Source organism: Vanellus vanellus (assembly GCF_965231255.1).
Source record: "Vanellus vanellus genome assembly, chromosome: 2".
Taxonomy (NCBI): Eukaryota; Metazoa; Chordata; class Aves; order Charadriiformes; family Charadriidae; genus Vanellus; species Vanellus vanellus.
Window position 1 is genome coordinate 30,807,718 of NC_138906.1, and position 22,220 is coordinate 30,829,937.

Consider the following 22,220-nt stretch of genomic DNA (forward strand, 5'->3'; position numbering starts at 1 on the left):
CTTTTGTCTCAGGAGTATCTCATACCATATGGTGGGGCAGTTGGATTAGTTTAGTTTCTTCTTTCTGCAGGCAAGTAAACAACTTCTAACTGATAGTCAGCTGGAGTTTTGCCTCTGAAGGTTTGTATATTGATGTCGTTTTCTGCTAGAATTGCCACTACATAGAGTTCCCGCAAGACAGTGTTTTGCACCTGTCAGTAACAACTTGATCTTCTGGGGCTGATCTCCCAGATGGTCACAAATATACAAATGTGATTGACAATATATATTGTGATCTTCTCTTGCCTACTTCACTTCTGTTTCAGTTGTGGTTTTGGCACATTATAATCAGCTAGTTTAACATTTATAAGAAGATACGGCATTGAGAAAGGAGTTCCTACAAAAGGATGTCAAATATGGCAAAGATGCTATTTGTCAACTTTTATTGCTCCTGTAGATACCAATTTAAAGTGTATCTATATGTATTTTTGATAGGTCAGCCAAGGCTTTTCCGAGTAAATTTTCAGTCCCATCAGATTATCATTATTAGACGGGATTGTCTGAAAGCCGGCAATCATTTGTGTTACTTTAGTTGGTGGGGAAATCCCATCAAGAAACCTGTGAATGCCTCCAAAACCTAGTAAAAGGATGATGTTATTTGTGTATGCGTTGTGAAGTAAAATCAAATGTCTGGATTGGTGGCTTTTTCTTGAGTCGTAGAGTTCCAGAATGAAAGTTAGCATTGATTAGATCGTGCGGCTTTTAAAATGCAAATAAGTTGTGGGTGTGTTCCAAAAGGGTATAACTCAAAACCAATTTTGAGTTGGTGCCTTATGTTTTTAATTTGTGGAATTCTTCATTCCAGGCTCGAATCAATGCCAGGCTACAGCAGTATCGTGCTAAGGCAGAGCTGGCCCGCACCACCAGGCCTCAGGCCTGGGTGCCCAGGGAGAAGCTGCCACGACCACTTACGAGCAGTGCTTCAGCCATACGTAAGCTTATGCGCAAAGCCGAATTAATGGGAATTAGTACTGACATTTTTCCAGTGGATACTTCAGATACTAGTTCCAGTGTTGATGGAAGAAGAAAACATAAACAACCAGCTCTCACTGCTGATTTTGTGAATTATTACCTTGGTAAGAATGAAGATTGCATATTTTTCTCAATGAAAAATTATCGCTTTGCTGTATCTGTACTGTGCTGATTTATGTTGCCCAGAGAAGTTGTGGATGCCCCATCCCTGGAAGTGCTCAAGGCCAGGTTGGGTGGGGCTTTGTGCAACCTGGTCTAGTTGGAAGTGTCCCTGTCCATGGCAGGGGGGTTGGAACTGGGTGGTCTTTAAGGTCCCTTCCAACCCAAACCATTCTATGATTGGCTTTTTTATTTTACTTGTATTTCTTTGTTATTAATAGATAAATATGAATTATCACGTCATTTTAGATCAGGTATATTATTCCTTGGTATCTGTATCAGAAAGTTAGTGATTTTTTTTTAAAAAGACATTTCAGAAAAGAAGAAAATCTTTCAAATATAAACAGGAGGCAGTGTCTTTACTAAGAAGGGAGTGGAAGCTGAGGTACCTTTGCTGTAATATTTTACTTATGTTTTCCTCCCTTTCTGTGTGGAATGGCTTGGTTTTGTCTTTGGGACTGTTTGCTAGATGACTGATCAAAACTTACCATTTAAATAACTATACTAGTTATGCAGCAGAAAGTAAATGTTATGACTGCTCATTCTACTCAGTCTGTGTAATAAGCCTGTAGGCTATGGTTTTGTGTTGTTATGATTTTATGCTTTTCATTGCTTCACTTTTCAGGGCATAAAACTTGAAAATATAGCCAAGGATAGGAAATAATACAATTTTCTTTTAAATAGAGAGAAATATGCGCATGATTCAAATCCAGGAGAATATGGCTGAACAGAAGAATATCAAGGATAAATTAGAAAATGAGCAAGAAAAGCTTCATGTGGAGTATAATAAGGTGAAGATAAAGAAATAATAAACCATTGCACTGTTTTAGTATTGCTGCTGTTAACTTTGATAGTGTTTTGCTTTCCAAACAAAATGACTTAGATACAAAACATTCTTTAATATTTAAAAATATATTTCTTTCAAAAATATTCTGTGGTCCGTTTCCCTCATGCAAGCAGAGTCAGCTTCTAAAATGCCGTATGTTGGCTGTAGATGAGTTGTTTTTTTTAAACTGACCCTGCTGAGAACTCCAGTAACAAATTGCACATGGACAGACAGGTCCCTCTCAGGAGTGAAATATGTCTTAAGGTCCTTCTTTTTTTCATTCTTTGTGTTCATTTTGACCTGGATGAGGGGACAGAGTGTATCCTCAGCAAGTTTGCTGATGATACCAAACTGGGTGGGGTGGCTGACACCCCAGAGGGCCATGCTGCCATCCAGCACGACCTGGACAGGCTGGAGAGCTGGGCAGAGAAGAACCTAATGAGGTTCAACAAGAGCAAGTGCAAGGTCCTGCACCTGGGGAGGAAGAACATAAAGCACCAGTATAGGTTAGGGGCGGACCTGCTGGGAAGTAGCTCAGAGGAGAAGGATCTGGGGGTCGTGGTAGACAGTAAATTATCCATGGCCCAGCAATGTGCCCTTGTTGCCAAAAAGGCCAATGGAATCCTGGGCTGCATAGGGAAGAGTGTGGCCAGTAGGTCGAGGGAGGTCATTCTCCCCCTCTACTCTGCACTGGTGAGGCCACAACTGGAATACTGTGTCCAGTTTTGGGCTCCCCAGTTCAAGAGGGACAGGGAACTGCTGGAGCGAGTCCAGCGAAGGGCAACTAAGATGATTAAGGGGCTGGAGCATCTGCCTTATGAGGAAAGGCTGAGAGAGCTGGGACTCTTTAGCCTGGAGAAGAGAAGGCTGAGGGGAGACCTTATTATGGCGTACAAGTATCTAAAGGGTGGGTTGAAGGAGGATGGAGCCAGGCTCTTTTCAATGGTTCCCAGTGACAGGACGAGGAGTAATGGGCACAAGTTAGAACACAGGAAGTTCCGTTCAAATCCACGGAAACACTTCTTTACGGTGAGGGTGCCAGAGCACTGGCACAGGCTGCCCAGGGAGGTTGTGGAGTCCCCTTCTCTGGAGATTTTCAAGACCCGCCTGGATGCAGTCCTGAGTAATGTGCTCTAGGCAATCCTGCTTTAGCAGGGGAGTTGGACTAGATGATCCCTAGATGGTCCCTTCCAACTCTGAAAACTCTATGATTCTTCCGTGATACTGATTCTTCTGTGATTCTGTGATTCTTCCATGGTTCTTCATTTGAGACTTTGAGACAACAGAGTTTGACTCTTTTTTCTCTCTCTGTGTTTGGTTTGGTTTGGTTTTGTTTTGTTTTGCTTGTGTGTAGTTCTTGGTTCTTTTTGAACCTACTTAGTTTTCTGCTTAGAACCCTACTTGGTTATTGAGAATATAGGATTGTTGGAGTGTCATTTATTTATTTATTTATTTATGTCAACTCCAACTCCAGTTGTGTTCATTCTAGGTTTAATGACTTGGCTAATTTTTCAGGCTGAAATAATAAGTATTAACATGTCCATAGTGTCCTCTGAGTGTTTTGTTCGAGTATAGGAAATTTGGGGCCCATAAATGACGGCGTTGCTCCCCCAAAAGGTTGCTAATATATTTTTTTATTAACTCATTGTCATGGTTAAAAAAGCATTTTGTGTTTTAATTGCATTTGCACTAAATAGCTTTTGCTTTATCTTAATCTTCAAGTATTTTGAAGTGGAACATAGAAATATTGTATCTTTTGTGACAGATGACACGCTGCAATTCTTGCTGAGTTCAGCAACATATCAAACGATGGTCAGTGATGACAAAAAAGTGTTGCTATTAATTCTTAAATTGTTGGGTGTGTGTTTTAAATAGAAACATATGGAAATGAAACAGGAGGTCCTTGTGAACTACCCAAAGATGATAAAGAGAAGATTGCGCGTGCGGCTTTTAACCATATTAGTAGGTTGTATATGCTGTGTGGTAACTAACAGTTACTTCCAGAAGGAAAAAAACCCTTTTTTTTCTGCTTGCATCATTTAATAAATTATATCTTTTTCTATGAGAGTGAGTGAATGTTCTTTGGTAATGCAAAATAGAGCTTTAATTAATTTATGTGGTTACTTGTTACAATGTTGGTGTTTAAGTAGTAGGAACAACACATACAAGATGTTTCTGTATTTTAGTTTTGCTTTCTAATTGACTTTGTGGAACCTTATTTTCACACTGAAATGCTTCAGATCTTCTTTACAAAACAGGTGGCTGCCCAGATTTTCATCTTAGTTTCATTAAATTGCTGAATGTTTGCACTGATGTCAGCTATATTGACATGACTTCCATTGTTTTTTAATCCCACAATAAAGTAATGCATCCTAGATAGGTAAGAGATTGAATGAATTTTATTAAATAACTTTTAATGGATTTTCATTCTGGTTGATCTTTTTTCTTTAACTTTTCAGCTGTGTGAGTCCTTGGAAGAGCTGCAAAACATGAACGGAAAACTGCGCAATGAAGGGCAAGGCATTTGGGCTCTGCTGGGCAGAATCATTGGACAGGTTGGTTGTTTCCCCCCCCCCACCCCCCCTTTATAGTTCGTAGGCAGACTTGGTTTTTCCAAGAATTTTTTTCTGTATGTCACTTCTATGGCCGAATAAATTGATTTGATCAGACCCAGGCTTTACTCTGGGGATACTGTTTCTTGATTGAAAAACCTAGACTTCTGCAAACCACCTACTGGGAGCCCGTAGCTTAATTTTGTTGTTGTAATAGCGATCTTGTTTGTAAAATTCTTTCATTTGGTATAACTGATTGACCTGTCATTTGTGATGAACCTTAATGTGAAGCATGAGTTAATCCTACCATTTTTGTCTCCACATTGTCTTTAGTTACTGTGGACCTCAAATTATATGGTAACTTTGTATGGCTTTTATAAGATATAAATCTTTAAAACTGCAGTATATATGTGATGGTTTTTAACTGGATGGAGCAGAGTATTTTGGTCAAATGAATATAAATATCTAGGAGAAGCGAAGATTTGGATTACTTCCTGTTGCCAGCAATTATCTTTGTTCTCATTGATACACATGGAGAAAAGAGAGAAGTATAGATTCTTGCCGTGTTTTGATATATGTTTTATGTCAAAGGTATTAAATGGCAGTGGACATTTTAGGTGTCAGAGAGAGATTGAAAAGATTTCCAATTGCAATTTTAAGGAAGATTGAAGAAACTGCTCATTGTGAAAATGCAGACATAAAATTAGATCACAATTTTTTCATGCCCTTTGGTATTGCTGAGTTTGTGCTGCTGTTCAGCACCTTTCTTTATGCAGTTGTGATTCTTAAGATATGCTAGCTTTTTCTGGTTCTATTTGTCCACATAACTTATCTACTTGTGGAGAAAGATTCTTGCATAATGTACCTCTTGAATCAAGATGAAATGTTTTTTCCCCTCCTTTTTAAGATGGCTTTGAGCAAGTATTCACAAATATATTTCCTGGTGCAAATGTTACTAAAAGAAAAAAAAAAAAAGAAGAAAAGTTAAGTAGGAATTCATTTGCACAGCTTGCATGACATTTTTTTTCCAGTTGGTTGAACAGATGCAGACCCATGGGGCTGCTGAGAAATGACTTTGATAGATGGTTGCTGTCTGAGAAGCCAGCATACTGCAGATTAGTAGAAACCCGAAGAGAATCTCGTCTGCTTTGTGGAGGACTTGGTCCAATAAGATAATTTTTCTAATTAACCTATTGAGCACCAATGTAGCAGGGATGTTATGGAAAAATAAACTGCCTCAGTACTCTTCTGTCAATTTCGTGAATTTGCCTTTGCTTTTTTCAGCTGCCTAGATAAATACATCCTTGTCCATCCCTCTATTTTAAGCTTGAAGAAAAATTTTAAAAGCCAGTATTTCAATGTGGTTTTTAGTTATTGAATTGAAAAGAATTAGAATAACATTACTTTATCCCAGTATGACTTTGTAATATAAACATCTGTAGTTGCTCTTGTCTGCAAAATAGCTAGCTAAGCAATTTCCCACTCATAATTTGTCTTGTTCTTCATGCATTGGTATTGGACTGGTGTTCTTTAAAAGGCCCAAGACTCATGTATACTGCATTTGTTCAAATCCAATAGAAATTGAACATACCGGCAATTTTACGTGCTCCTAAGGAAAGGAAACCAAGTAAAAAGGAAGGAGGAACGCAAAAGACATCTACGCTTCCGGCCGTACTTTATAGGCAAGTAATCAACTCTTGACAGAATAGATAACAATGTCTAGTAAGTTATAGTTTCACAAAAGTGTTAAGAGAAAATTGTTTGCTTCGTTTTTGATTAACAAAATGCTTGAGAGTTGTCTATACATTTCACTTACTATTGAAGTTTAAATTGAATAGTCAATTCTTCAGCTTAGCACGCATCAGTAAGGTTAGGCTTTTTTTTTTAATTTGGCAGCAATACTTTGAGAACAAAGGTAACTCTTTACAGCTGAAATAGAAGGGTCCTTTGTGGTCTGAGAATTTTTAACTGGTCATCTTATCTTTTGAATACAGTCATCTGCATTGATGATTTTATGAACAATGCTTCTGTTTAGTCACAGTGGCTGGGTGTCATTAGAATTTTTACTTTTTGCTTATGTATTCACTTACCCTGTCATTGTTCCACCTTTTCCCCTCTTCTGTAAGTTGTGAAGTTACCGACTGGGTTTTAACTAAGCCTAACAGTGGAACATATGCTAGGATCCCAGAGCAGGACTGTGCAAAATACACATATCATCTTGAGTCGTCTTCTCTTGCCACCAGCTGAGAAGTAGCACAGTGTATTGCTTATCTAGAAAGCAGCCGCCAGGCCTCCAGCCACAGCAAGTGGGCAGTATCTTGCCCAGCTAGCAGGCGAAATGAAGAAGACAGGCTACGTAAGCAGAAGTTAATTCTAGTGCTGCAAGTGGTGGAAATCTTAAGAACATGGCAGCAGGCTGAGGATTTGGCAATATAGATGTATACACAAACAAATAATAGGAGTCATGCTTTACTAGTTCTGTTTTGTTCAAATCCAGTCATTTAATTCCTCCCATTTTATAATGGAATCAATGAACACCTGATCTTTTTGAAATAATTAAATTAAATTCCGGTAAATAATAATAATAAAAAGGAAATGTAGTTTCTTATGCATTGATACATTGCCCAGCATAATAATAGCACAGACCCATTTCAGGGTGCTTGCGTTATTAAAATAAGCACGTGATTGTTAAGACTGATAATAGCAGCATAATTTTCTATTTAAGCATTGGGATGGCACAGGTAGTATTTTTTTCCATTTCCCGCTGGTACATTTTGTTTAAGTATCAAGTGATTACCTACTGGTTAGAAGTCCTCAAAAAATTAAACTGAAAGACATTTTATTGTGAAGCTAACTATATTAGGTGCCTTTTATGCTTTACTGCATATAGGTAGAAGGTCCTTAAAAAGTAATTATGCTCTTAAATTATGCATTCAAATGGAAGTTGCCACATGTTTGCACTGAAAGTGGGGATTGTTCTGGGATGTATGCTTTATTCTTTATGATTTTAAATGTAATTATAATGCTTTTTTGCTACCTACATTAAAAGTTGTGGAATTTGCAAGAAGAACCATGATCAGCACCTGCTGCTACTGTGTGATACTTGTAAACTCCATTATCATCTTGGTTGCCTGGATCCACCTCTTACAAGGATGCCAAGGAAGACCAAGAACAGTTACTGGTAAGATTGGAGTTGATGTGTTGTCTTGTGCTATCTCTGTACTTTAGGACATAAACATGAATAGACTTGCAAATTCTAAGTGTTTTAGACATTGCTAGAGTGCGGTCTGAACTGACGTATTTTATTTTCAGGTTATTAGCAGTGATGTTTAAAGGTTAAAAAAAAGAAAGTCGTAAAGATTTTCTCATTATTAGCCGCTGAGTAGAAACAGATTATAGCTTTAATTTTCTTAGCTTTTGAGTTCATTTTTCATAATTAATGCTGCTATATAATAATGCTAGGAAACAATAGGCTGCCTTCAGGAAATGAAAGACTGGAAATGAAAGACTTGGTCTTCCGTTTATCTTAGGACCCAGATATGCAACACTCTGTCCACATCTTTACAAAAATACTTGTAAATGCTTAAAAATAAGTTTGTAATTAGTAGATCAGTTTATTGCAATAGAGGAAATCAGCTGGGTTTACTTCTGTCTTATGACTCAAATCTGCAATGGCAGAAGCATATGCATAACAGTATTTACTGCAGTTACATTTCCATGAATTAAAATTCTTTTTGTGCCAGTGGAGCAGAATTAAAATTCTTCTTGTGCCAGTGGAGCAGAACAAAAGCTAAGTGGTACAATGCAGAACTGATAATGTGGTAAAGGTGCTGATTTCCAAACTGTCATAAAATTAGTGTACTGCTGTGTTGTGTTCTAAACTGCTCTGAAATGTGTTTGAAGCAGTTATTCAGAAGCAATTTTTATCTGGTTAGAAGTTAGTGTACAGCATCTCCAGGAATCATCATCACCTTGTCTAAATGTTAAGGTACCAAATCAGAATCATATAAGAATTCCTTCTAAAAATACAGTAAAACTATTTTGATCGAGAAAACTTGGTTTCTATTTTTCTTCATATGTCTCTGAATTTTATTTTTTTTTAAACTTTCATAAAACTTCTACTTAAGTCATGGATGTCTTTTTTTTTTTTAACTTTTTTGGTAGCTTCTGCATTTGCGCAGGAGGTTCTTGATGTTTGTTCTGCTTTTTAACCAAGTTGAAAAGGCTTGCTAAAAGCTATCAGTCCAAAAGATGTAAGGCTGCAATTCTCAGTAGGTGTTAAAGGCAGAATAGGTCGGGTTAGGTAGTTAAACACTTTTATTTCAAAGGTACAACGTACCTTTGTTGTGAATTTCATGCTTCAATTATATCTCAGATCGCAAACTTAGCTTTTACTTCTAATTAGCTAAGGCATATTCTGGAGTATGAGATTATAGCAGACAAATTGAGCTGTATTGATTGCATTCTTTTCATCATTGAACATGCCTTTATGTAGTCTTTTCAGGATCACTAGAGAGCATATAGAATGGACCCTTTATCTAAGTTGGAGTTCAGCAGGTTTCCCCCCCCCGCTGTTTTGAATACAATTTTAATCTTTTGATTAAGCTATGAAGAAAACTGCAATTTTTTATGGGGACCATGTACTTTCCAGATATTTGTACAGATATTATGGGAATTTATGCAAAAAGTTAAAGGAAAAAAAATGGATATAGTGGGAAATTCCTTGAAATGTTAGGCAGGTTGAAACACTTTATTTAAGGTGGTTAAGAATGTTGACTTTAGTCCTCCTTTAAAATAGTAAGCAGCAAACAGTTGAAAACAATTGTTTCTTAATTTTTAATTTCTATTCCATTATCACTGCTGATTGTTTATTCATAATTGATAACTTCAGCCTTTGCAAAAGGTTTGATCATTAGAATCATATACTTTATCAATACATATTTATTTGAGCATAGGGTAGTCCAGCATGAGTTTATTCCATATGCTTCATATTTTATACTTTGAGGGTGCCAAATGATTCATCTTATGTGTGTGATGCTACGTAGATTAGTTAATAGTTATACGTTTTGTCCATGTCATGCTCAGCATTTAACAGAAATTTAAATTACAGTATACAAGAAAGGACTTTGAAATTATTTAACTAAATCCATTATGACATGTAATAGTAAGAAAAAGAACCTAAAATCTTTTTTATATTTAAAACCTAATTTGTTAAAGGAAGCATAAATTATAATTAGTTATTTAAATGTTTCTAAATATAAAAAGGAGGTAATGATTTTAGTCTTAGTGAAATAGTAGCAAGAGCTCAGACCTGGTGAGCACCAGTGTCTTGCAGCTTACTGGTTTCAAGAGCTTAACACTAAGAATTTCCTCTGTTCAGAGGCCTGACAGTTTTCTCTAAGGTAACATTTATACACCTGGAATATTTTAGAAAGAAATTCTAAAGTAGTAAGTAAGTTCAAAGCCTGTCCTCATTTCAAATTGATTTATTTTGAGAGGAAGAGCATGACAACTATTTTATGTAATAAAACATGAAAGCTTTAATTTCTACCTGTTTTGATGTGGTACTTTCAAAGGAGACCAGCGGTTCTAATCGTAGAGTAAAATGCTGTGGCATACTTCCATTTAAAAATTTGGAAATTCTCAGTTTCTTAGGAATCCTGTTGATTAAACCCTAGGATGTTCTTTTGATTCACTTGTTGTCATAAAATTAAGTCTTGTCATTCTCTCTGTGTGCTTTTATGCTTCTGTCCGTTCTGGATGGACTGGAAAATATGTGTTTTCCTGGTAGAGAATGATCTGAACTGATACGAAAGCAATGCACAAACGTTGGCAGACAATACAATGAATCAAAATCTGGTTGTTAAATACTGACATTTTCATTAAGAAAATACTTGGCAGCTACCAACAGGGACTAGCTCTTTCTGTTGAAATGAGATTGCTGAAAAACAGTGATAACTTCTGGTAGCATATGAAATGCTGGGGACTGAGATCAACCAAACAAGGACTAATGATCATATTAGGCTTAGTGGGTTTTATTTTTGTTCTGGAAGGCCAAGTTATTTTAGTGGTAACTCCGCTGTGGGGATTATTTGCCACAGGACAGAATGAGCTGTGGAGTTCCTGACCAATAGTCCTACGAACACTCATTCAGTATCTGGACATTCATTCATATTCCTGACCTCACTCATTCAGTACTGATCCAGCACATCTTGATTGTTTTTTCCACCCAAGTCATTGGATAATGATATAAAATTATTAACTTATAGAAGTGTGAGTGCAATGTAATATTGCATATAACATATACATTTTTATGTATTTGTCACTTGTCCTAATTGAAGGATGTTTGGGTCTTTGCAGATGGCAAATTTTCAGTACCTTTACTGTCTGAAAGATGCTCTTTGAAGCTCTTTGACAAACTATTTTTAGTTCATATATACTGTCTTTCATCTCCAGAATAAGAGCAGTCGTCCCTTTTTTCCACTTCCAGTACATCATTCAAAATGTGTGATTTATTCAAATTACCAGAGCACAGGTGTCATCTTAAAGCTATGGTCCATGTTTCTCAAGTTCAAAGTGGTTTAATTCTTTGCTAACGTTGCAAGAAGTGATTTATCACAGAGTATGTCTACAAGACCTGTTTCCTCCTAATTAAAAAAAGCCAAACTCTAGCTAATAACTGTACAGTTTTCCTTTTTAAACCCTGAGGGCAGAACTGTTTTCTGGAAGCAGTAGTGGTGTTCACTCAGCACAGACGACTTAAATTTACTCTTTTCACAATAAGCCCTGTGTGCAGAGGATGCTGGTTTCTTCCAAATCCTCTTCCGGCCTGATGCCCAGTTGTGATTGTAAGAATGACTGTCTTGTTCAGACTGAGTCCTTTGTATTTTCATCACACAAGCCACTCTAAAACGATGTACCATAACAGTTAAGGCAGTCTAATTCATCTGTGATGTGATAACTGAACAAAACCTCCATTTTCCCCTAATTTTTGTAGTGTTACCTTTTCAATAAATATTTCCATATGTTTTTATCTAGTTTTTTGTCTCATATAGCAGAGATGTTTGCTTTGCTATTGAAATTTCAAAAATAAAACCAGATTCCTGTTAAGTTTACCAGTATATTGGCTTTGAACCCTGTTTGTGAGATCTTCAGCTTCGTGACCTTTCATTTATAAAAGAATGGTGTTTCTTCAGCTTTTCTCGTCATCATTTCACAAATTTCCCTGTGCCAGACCCATCAGTTAAAGTGCAGTTTGATTTTTTTGATGTGTAAAGCTGCAGCATAAGGAAGCATCATAACATTGTTTGCACTAAATTTTTTGGGAAGTAACGGGGTTTTCTCTCCATGGTTTTCATTGCCACTTCACCAAAAAACCACCCCATCTCCAAACTATCCGTCCCCTCCTTGTTTTCTCGGTGGTGTAGATTTTCACTTTGTAAATTTCTAGGTTAAAGGCCTCATGCTATCAGTTTCTAAATCTTCATAAACAGAAAGAACTCCTTGGTCTCTGAGTGTCTACTAAAGCCCCCAAGTAAAACCCTATTATAGGTTCAAAACGTTTCTTGAAGCTGCCCATGCTCAAAAATCTGTTCACCAGGCAGTGCAGAAACATTTGCATCATGCAGTTACACAAAAACAGTGTTTCACTGTTAGCCTGGACCATTAATAATTTTTGAAAATTAATACTGTGTTTTCCTTTTCACTTGCTGTTCTTGTATTTTGCTAGTGAGTTGAGAAGATCCATTTCTTTCTGAGATGGGAAGGTATCTCTGATACCATTGGTTCTTGTACCAAGTCAGACTGAAAACACAACAAAACCGCGCAGCCTTTTTTCTTCTGTAGGTTATTAGAGCTTAATCAAAGACTTTCTGTATGATTAAAAGGTTTCAAGTCATCACTGAGATTTCTTGATGGATCAAACATTTCCAGTTATTTTTAGTAGTAGGCACCTTTTGAGTAGTCGGCGTATCATTGCCTGCTACTGATTTTTCTCTGTGAGTCTAGATTAGGCAAGTCCAGACTAAAAGCAAAACAAAACCTGTGTACAGAAGTTGAGTCTTTGGCACCATTTCTCCTGTTAATTTGCTTGTGCTGTATGGCAATGCTTGCTAATTTAGAGGTAGTCGAAGATTGTTGGAATAGTTGGAAGGTGACCTGTTGTGGTAGGTTCTCTATTCACTGGTTGTCCTTGAAGAGGTGAAATTAAATGAGCATGACTTAAGTGTAGCCAAAAGAAAGGGGAGTCATATGGCTGCTTCCCATGAATACATTGGGATTAAACAGCAGAATGGGAAAAGAGTTCTTTAAATTCAAGAACCATGTTGAGATAAAACATAATAGGAGCTGAAAGTTAGGAGATTGTTTCCAAGTCAGAGGAGTGTGTGTCTGTAATAGCTTTTCAGTGGGCCCTATGGGAACTAACAACTACTTTATAGTTGAAGCTTGACTGATTTATAATAAGGTTGATAAGATGTGGGTGCCTGTGATAGTAGAGGTTATTCCAGTAAATCAAGAGTTTGCTTGCAAGTTCGTGTTTATAACTTTCCTTTTTTCCCCTCACCTTCAGTGTATTTGTGAAGTTTGTTCTGTGATTCACACACACATCCACACACACACCCTCGTCGTACTATGATTTTGCAGCTTTCTTTTTGTAGATCTAGCTTTTTTCTAATTTTGATTGCTCTGACACTTGCACCACCTGTTTCAGAGCAAGCTCAGTCATAAAAATGGAATTTCAGGAACTTTCATGCAATGCCTCATCTGTTGGTGGAGATGTTTCTTGTCTTCCTCACTAACATCAAAGTTAAAATACTTAATTTATTTATACTTAAATAAAGCCCTAATGAAACTAAAGCACTTTGCATAGTTATTTTCTGTACAACTATCTGAATTTATGTAGAAGAAAATCAGTGTTTTTCCCTCTTAATAGCACAGAGCTAAAGAACAGGAATGATTTAAATCTTAGGTAGATCTAAGAGACTGGTTTCCAACTCCAAATATTGCTGTAAAATCATTCTACTATTAGTCTTATAAAAACTTTGTTTTTTAAGGCAGCTCTTTAGTTGTAGAAGGCTTATTTTTAAATTTATACGTAGTACGTATTTTTACCATAATAATGGGGAAAATAAACTTTTTGTAAGAATTGCTCATATGCAGTATTTTTGAACACTTGCATAGCTATTGCTTACATCCGCATAAGCAGATCATAGTAAGTACTTTCAGTTGTGCTTTCCGTTGCATGAATTAATGACATGACTGATGCTGCAGTATCGGGGAGGGCTGTGCTGACTGATGCTGCAGTATCGGGGAGGGCTGTGCTGACTGATGCTTACCGAATAGAAAATCCCCTTAAGAGTTTTGAGTTGGACAACTTGAAGACAACGTATCATGTAGAAGTAAAGAACACAAAGTAACCTTTAGCTAAGCAGACAGCACAAAATTTTAATGGAGAGCTCTTATCTCTGAAGCTTTTCTCTCCTGTTACGTCATTGGAGAGCCTTTCTCCATCAAATCTTACAATAATAATGGTTTAGTCTGCGTGCCTTTATTTACCTAAGTGCATGTATACATATTTTTGTGTGTATGCACACAGATTTATGTAAAGATATAACTATAAAAAGTAGCATTATGTGAAAGTTGTTCTACCTTATATTTTTCTGTTGGTTTTATATTTTAGTGTCCTAAAGAGGCCTAGAAATGTTAACAGGTACTGTGTCTATAGCGACCTGAGGTTTGTAAAGAGGAGGAAGAATAGAGTATTACCCACTTGTATGCTGGCCCAAAACCATTTACAAAGTATAAAAACTGCATAAACTGACTTCCTCGTGTTTTGGCTACTGATAAAGTCTCCGTACTTATCAGAGGGAGTGGAGAGACTGTTATCTTTCCTGCAATCTACGCTGTACTACTTCTGTTTTTTTAGATCAGCAAATACTACTAGCACCTGCTTGTGTCGTATTTCCCGTGGTCTAAGGTGCTTTAGAGATAAGAAGTGATTAATCTTCATAAAATTATAATGTAGCCACAATTATCTTAATTTTACATATGGAAGAACTGAAGGAGAAAGGTGTTGACTTAGCCAAGGTTACACTGGTAATCCTGGATTACCCAATCCAGGATTAGATCCCCTCTATTTTGACTTGGTAGCCACTGTTCTGTCTAGCGGACCGTGATGACTGCTGTTGTCTTCTGGTATAGCCAGTAGAAATCTGAGATTATCCTGCTTGGATTAGTTTGAAAAAATTAGAAGACATGGAAAGTTGATGGAGTTGATATAGTGTTAGCCCTTACTGAAGTTCATAGGAGAAAGACTATTCCTGTTGAACACGTACATTTGAAGAAATCAGTTCAAACCCAACATACATACCTGACTTCATGCTTTTGTTTAGATACCAGATGGGTATGCCTTGTTGTCACAACTGTGTATTAACATTTAACTTCAAATAATTAAATATGTTTTTTGTTTGTCTCCTTCCAAAGCAAACTTGGTTCTTCATTTAGATAATTTTTAATGTGTGTATCCCTGTTAATGGCAATTAATAGCAGAACATAATGTTGATTTTTTTTTTTCGGTTGGTATTATAAAAAGAACATGTTTAATATGAGACCAGTGAATTTGTTTGAAAGGGTTTATAGTTTTTTTGAGTTGGAAATATAATGTGAGAAGGAATTAAAAAAACAGCTCTTAGCAGTGGGTGTTATTTTTAAGTTTTCATTAACATATTTTTAGTTAACATCCTTGTTTATGACTTTGCATAAGATGAATATTTTCTGCAAATAAGAACAAAACTTGATGATTTCCTATCTTGTTAATTCTGTCATGGAGCTTGTTAAGAGCACTACCTTAGCATGTGTTCACTTTTGAAGTTCTGATTGTGGTTTTGTACTTTTTCAAAGACTCAATAGGCATTTTTTTCAACTCAGTGTTCAAAGTTTGTTAATATACATCTCCAGCTTCTATAGCTTTAAATGTCTCTCTTTTTTTTCAGTTTTAAAACCCATTCCCTTAGAAAATACATATTAAAATTGATTTTCATTACAGACATGTTTCCTAAATCCCTGCCACTAAAGAGTGCTCTCATCAGAATAAATTCAGCAGTGTGTCATTGTAAAGATTAAACTGCAGCAGCAGTTACAATAATGAATAGATTACAGATCAGTGGGCACCATTAAAAATGGGGATGTGTTAGGATGCAAATGGTGAAATAGGGTGCATCTTTCTTGAAGATTAAATCCTACTTTCAAAATCTTGGTTTTCAAAGTTTAAATACTGTCAGAAAAAAAAAAAAAACACAAAACCCAGCAATAAGAATGTCTTGCTTAGTTGCTTAAAATATCATATGTTTGAGGGACTTCTTTAGGTGTCCATTGGGTTCCTTGACTTTTTAAATTTATTTTAAACCCAAACACTTCAATATGTTTCTTTTTCTGCTTTTGTGACTGCAGTTTTAAATAGAAAATCTTCCACTTTGCAGGCAATGCTCAGAGTGTGACCAGGCAGGTAGCAGTGACATGGAGGCTGATATTGCCATGGAAACCTTACCAGATGGGACCAAAAGATCAAGGAGGCAGATTAAAGAACCAGTGAAATTTGTTCCTCAGGATGTGCCACCAGAGCCGAAGAAAATTCCAATCAGAAACACGGTAAATGATGGTTGAGTTGTTGTTATGCAGCTCATATTCATAATAATTTTGTTTAAGATTACTTATGTTTTGGACATTTTGAATTGCGGGATTTCAATTTGGTTGATGTTCTGTTTTTGTTATAAATTCCCTTTCCTCTGTTTAATGCTTTATTACTTGCTTTTAAATATATAGTTTTGCTAAAGTAAAAAGCTGGGGAACATGGTACTTAACTGAAGAGCTGTACAAGCTTTTACTTTTACCTGGGTTGTGAAGTTCTCTGTTAATTGCAGAAAAAGGGGAAATTCAGTTTGCACTTAAATTTAGCCTTTACGGCTGTTCTTCGCTGTAGTTTTAAATATATCAAATTGGCAATTACAGCTGTAAAGTAATTAGTCATTACTGTACGTACAGGCAACCTACTGAGTGACTGCACGTTTTGTGACTATCGCAAGACCCTGTTATTTCAGTTTGTTTAGCTACCTAGTCTTTACTAGTCAGTGTATGTTTTCTTAAACTTTCCTGGCGTCCGGTTTTTAGAGAAGAGAAGCAAAAGCTTTTGCTTCCTGTACTGATGAAATATTTAGCATCTTTCTTTTATTTGAAAGTGGAACTTTTTTATTAGTCACTGTGCTCGAATCCATATATGAACTGGTGGTTCATCCTCCGATATACTACTTAGTATTAGGAAATACTTAAACCCTCTCACATTAGGGTTAGACATACTTCATCTGTCATGCAGCGCAACTTTATTTTCCTCACAGAGCTTTCCAGACTTTTTATGCTTGTGCTGGCAGATACCATACTTAACGCTTCTCAGTATACACTGGTAAGATTAAGCAAGTATTTTCCTGACCTAACCTTAAATGTTTGCTTTAATTACATTTCAGTATATTTGAACTGTTTGGACCACAGCTTTGATTTTCCTAATGGCTTCCTTTTCCTGGTCTATGACTAAGAAGAACTTTAAGAAAGACTCAAACCAAACTGATTAATTTAGCTCAAACTATTAGGAGTGTGAGTAATCCAAAATTAAATTTTGTGAATAATTGAGAACCTCTCTGTAGGGGAGAGAGGTTTAGTTTTTTTTCTTTCTTTTTCTCGTGGAGGGCAAGTTCTCTTCTTCCCTGTGTGTAAGAACATATAGGTTCCTACCGCTGTCTGGGTAGATTGAACTGACTGTCATCATGCTGTTGTTCACACAGAAAGACGACTTACCTGCTGTTGCCGTTTACTGAACCCTTTGCATCTCCTCTCGCATTTTCTTTCTCTCTCTTCCCTCTTCTTATACCTGATGTAGTGATATTAGGGGGTGGGGATTCATGACTATGGGACTAAAGAGAACTAAAAGTATTGCAGGAAAGGCATTCATAGTAGTAATAGACAAAAGAGCGATATAAGGCATTGTACAGAAATCCATAGGAAGACAAGATTGGTTTGTTCTAATGCCCATGTAATAACTGCCAAGCTGCTTCTGTGCTAAATGAAGAGAAGTCCGATTGCTCAAATCATGTCTTCCCCTCAAACCATGGCACTGTGATGTGCTGCATTGGTGATTTGGCACCTCGCGTGTTAGAGAACGTATCTACACACATTGCAGTATGTAATATAGACTAAATTTACTTTGAGTGGACTGGTATGCTGGCACGGTACAGCATTGCACTGTGGAAAAATTACTGCTACCAGGCTAAGAACGACTTTGTTCCTCTGCTTGAATTTTTAGGCTGTCTTTCAGTTCTCTCTAGTTCTCTGCTTTTCTACAACATACAGATTTGCAAGATGACATCTTTGCTGCCCTTGGGCAGGGCTCCTCTGGCAAAGTTATCTCCACTCTTCTAGCTTTCCCACAGCTGACAGGTTGTTGGGTTTTGGTTTGGTTGTTTTTTTATTTTTATTTCCTACTGTCTTCTACTTAACTATGGAAGAGAAGGTTCACACCTTTGACGCTTGTTGGATTTCTTTCTCTGAACTAGGCTGAATTCCTTTGTTTCAACTCTTTCACTTAGGGTGTATAACAAAATTAAGATAATAGACCTCTGAAGACTTAGGAGAAACTTCTTCACAGTATGTGATTCCTACTCACCTTCGCTATGAACCCAGGAAAGTTTCTGTTAGTTTTTGTTACTTGTTTGTTCTGGTTTTTTAGGATGAGAATACTTTAAAATTCATTAGATCGGGGACTGTCTGTATATTAGAGGGGAAAAAACCTGACCTTCTAACAACCTCTCATATGAAGTTGAATCTTACTACACAGAGGACACCTATGTGGTGCATTTCAACAATGATGACCAGATACTTGTTCTGTCCTTTGTGTACTCACTGCTCAAATCCTTTAAAATAGTTTAAAATAAAGAAGAAAAAAATAACAATTTGAAAAAATACTTACTTAACAGTCCTCTTCTAAGTGTACTTTTTATCTCTGTGCATGTTTTTAGCCAATCTAGTTTTACTTTGGAAGGAACTGGCAAACCTGTTTAGCTAACAGTGTGTAATCAGCCTTGCTTACAGTTATAATCAAGAAGTGCTTACAGTTATAATCAACAAGTGCAATTATAAGACTGTTGAATTGTCCATCTGTTGCTTTTAAGGGAATTTCCATTTGTGTTGCATAAATTTACATTGAATTGATACAATTGAAAAGTTTTTTTGCCACATACCTAAGAGAACAGAATGCAAGTTACATGTTTGGATTTCATTGTAGTGGTTTATCCTAGTTAACTCTTCATCACTTTGTTGACAGAAATTGTGGGTAAGCCCTAATATTTTATTTTGATAAAGTTGCATTGGGTGTTACTGATGACAATAAGAGCTGATATCTGTAAGACATTATATACAAACACATATGATTAACTAAGCCCATATGTTAACTATATGAAAAAAAAATCATGTTAAATTGTGCTTTCAGAATTGATATTTTGTGATGAGCTTGTTCTGCAGTTCCTATTTGGTAACACTGCTTTCAAAGATGATAAAAGATACCCCCTTTCATGAAAAATCGCTTTTTTCCCTATTCGTAGTAATTTTTTTTTTTTTTTTCGAATTTCTGTCTGCTTGGGGTATACTATGAAGAGTAAATAACCCTTTTAGAAGTATTTGTAATTTTACCAGTGTTTCTCATCTAGTCTAAGTATGGATGTTGTACTTAAGTCCTGCAGGTGTTTCTTTTTTTTTTAATTTCTTTTTATTATCCTTCAAAGCACCTGAATTCACTGATGTTGTGGATTTTCTTTTCCAGGGGTAAATTGTATTTTCAAGAAAATAGTGGTGTGTTTTTTCTACTTTAAATATAACCTTACAATTTCCTTTTGTTTTTCATTATTGCAAGAAATAATAATGACATCTAATTTTAACTTCTGCAACCCATACTATTTCTCCTCCTTCTTTTCCTCTGTGAACTTAACAGTTCTTTTCAGGTTCTTCTCATCTTAAGTCTCTTTAAGTACTTAGCCTTGCATGTGTGTCAGGATACTCTGAGCAGAGATTGAGAGTTGGGATGCTCTGCATTATTTTGAATGAGATGCCTTTTCTTCATATCTTCGGTCTGCTTGTGCAAAAAGCTTGGGTTATAACTAATTACTGACTGGGAAAAGCTGTGAGGAATACTCATTTTCCAACCCGTTGAAAGAAAGGTGAGACTGTTTAATGAAAACTTAGGTTTTCTTCTAGGGGCTACATTGCTCAAATCTTAATTCAATCTAATCTTATATCAGAACAATGATGGCCAGAGACTTGTGGTGTGGTCTACATGGTATTGGAGACTCAGTTTCGTTCTATAATTTGGAAGTGTGGGAGAAGTAAGACTGAAGCAAGTTACTCTGGAGTCAGGACAGTGCTTCTCCCTTGTACAGTTCTCTATGTTGATTGTGTGTCAGGGCAGTATTTTGCATCCCAATGGTGTATAAGCTTTTTAAAACAACCCTGTGAGTGCTCTCTAGTATTTCCAACTCTTATCCTCCAAAGTATTTGAAAGCTATTTATATCAAGAAGAGCAGCTGTTTCAAAGAAAGTGGGAGGACAGAGAGAAGGTCCAGCCATTTGGACTGCATTGTTTTGGAGAGAGCACCTATCGTATTGTACATTAAAATGTAACTAAAGTTTACAAGAAGACCTTTCTGATTTTAAACTTCCTAAGACCATGTTAGAGAAGCTACTGAAATGCACAAAGGTAAATTTAAACGTATCAGAATTTTACTCTGAGTCAGGGTTTATACAAATTATAAATCAATGGAAATAGACAAGACATTAAGCTTTGTGGTTTAATCTGTTGTATAAGGGCTGTATTTGTGGACGGATTTTAATTCATTGTTTATGCTTATACATTTCAAGCCATATGTAGTGATCTTTTAAACAATTTCCTGAATTTCAGTGCATAACTCTTTAAACTAGCTTTATTTAAAATCCGCAATCTTTATAATTCCAATTTCATACTTGTATAAGCTTCACAAATCACCGTTTCTGCTGCTAGTTAATTTCAGAGAAATTAATAGCTAATGGGAATCAGTAGCTAATCTGCGTAAACCAGATGTATATAAATTTTTTTTATATTTGTTAAAAAACAGAAGATGTTTTTTAACATTTTCTTTTCAGAACTGTACTTTTTTTTCATATTGGGTATTTCTATTGTAAAGACTAAAAGCGAACAATGGTTTATTTGGAAAAAATCTTTAAAGAGATAGGGATAGTGCTTTACAGCAGTAAGATGAGAGATTAATGCTTTTCATCTACTCAGCAATGTATGCTCAGTTTTTCAGAGCCTTTATGAGATGATCCATGTTTACCAAAACCAGCTTTTAACAAATCTCCAACTTCATTTGCTATCCTAGAGTAAAAAAGAGAACACGGGTTATTGTTTACCTAAGATGTCATTGCTAAAATAAAAAAATGTGTCATATCTTTGCTTTGCAAAGCAAGTGTTCTTCTGTACCTTGAAAAAAATTCTCTTAAGTATATTTCAGTGAATTTCTTTACTTTAAAATTTCATGAACTGTGCTTTACCTACTATACGTGCTGTCGTCTGGAAGTGTAATGGAGTTTCTGAAAGAAATGACATGTACATGCACATCTTCTAAAGCAATATTGCGCAGCTGGGACTAGCTGTGTACTGTAAGAGGTGGTAGGGGATGCTTTTGCTCATAATTCTGGCGTATCTTTTGAAGTTAATTAGTGTTTGTATTGTTGTTATTCCATCCTTCAACAAATGCTGCCAGATCCTGGTACTCTTAATAAGCATATTAGAGGGTGGTATGTTTTTTTTGTGTGTAAATTCCATTTTTGTTTCCTTTTTATTGAAGAGGAAGTATCTACCCAGTGGTACAAAGGTGAAAAAAAGACTTTCTGTAAAGGCATTTTGGGAACAGAATAGTTGGTTGAGGGATTTAAATAAAACCTTCTGATCTTCTGATACAAAACTTATTTTTTGTTATCTACACCCTGAAAATCTGATTGCTTTTTTCTATAATTACATTGTATAAAATCCAAATGCACAGTGAGTGATTTTTCTGTTTGGCAGTAAAAAGTTTGTGTTTTGAGGAAAGAATTATTAGCCAACACTATGCTGTTCGTTTTTCAGAACATGGAAGAAAACAAATCTGTGCCTGAGGGGCTATAGTCTAAGTAGATGAGTTTTAAAAAATAATAATAATAAAAAAATACTGACAAAGCCCCTACAAACTGTTTTTAGCACAGAGAGTTGTCGTGTATACTGATTTTGTTTTACAAATAAATACTGTTGTTTAGAGTAGATTATTGTTTCTTGCTTTTTTTCAAATAGGAAAAGATAGCAGAGGAGTGATTATTTTTTTTCTTACTAAGTATATTAAAAGATAAACAGGACTGTTATCTTGTATTTAATTGAAGCATTTCCACCAAAGTGGTTTCCAAACATCTATTGTGTGACTTAATTATGTGATGTCATAGATACAAATTTTGGGCAAAAAATGGCTACAGGAGGAAAACAGAATATCAATTCCAATTTGTATCAGAGCTTCATAAAAATAGCAGATAATTTTAAAACACTTATCTATACTTATCAGTTGTCATTTTAATTA

General features: G+C 36.0%; 1 protein-coding gene across 6 annotated transcripts in view; it reads left to right on the forward strand.

Annotated features, from left to right (window-relative positions):
- The window catches only part of PHF14 (PHD finger protein 14), a gene marked incomplete at its 5' end in the record, with an annotated part of 172,270 nt that overhangs the window by 44,108 nt on the left and 105,942 nt on the right, over positions 1–22,220 (forward strand). For all 6 annotated transcript variants that reach the window (XM_082499539.1, XM_082499538.1, XM_082499540.1 and 3 more), the window contains 6 exons: positions 845–1,115; positions 1,855–1,961; positions 4,456–4,551; positions 6,127–6,230; positions 7,598–7,729; positions 16,026–16,194. In XM_082499539.1, coding sequence (XP_082355665.1) covers positions 845–1,115; positions 1,855–1,961; positions 4,456–4,551; positions 6,127–6,230; positions 7,598–7,729; positions 16,026–16,194 — 879 coding nt within the window. The remainder of the gene's footprint in view (positions 1–844; positions 1,116–1,854; positions 1,962–4,455; positions 4,552–6,126; positions 6,231–7,597; positions 7,730–16,025; positions 16,195–22,220) is intronic.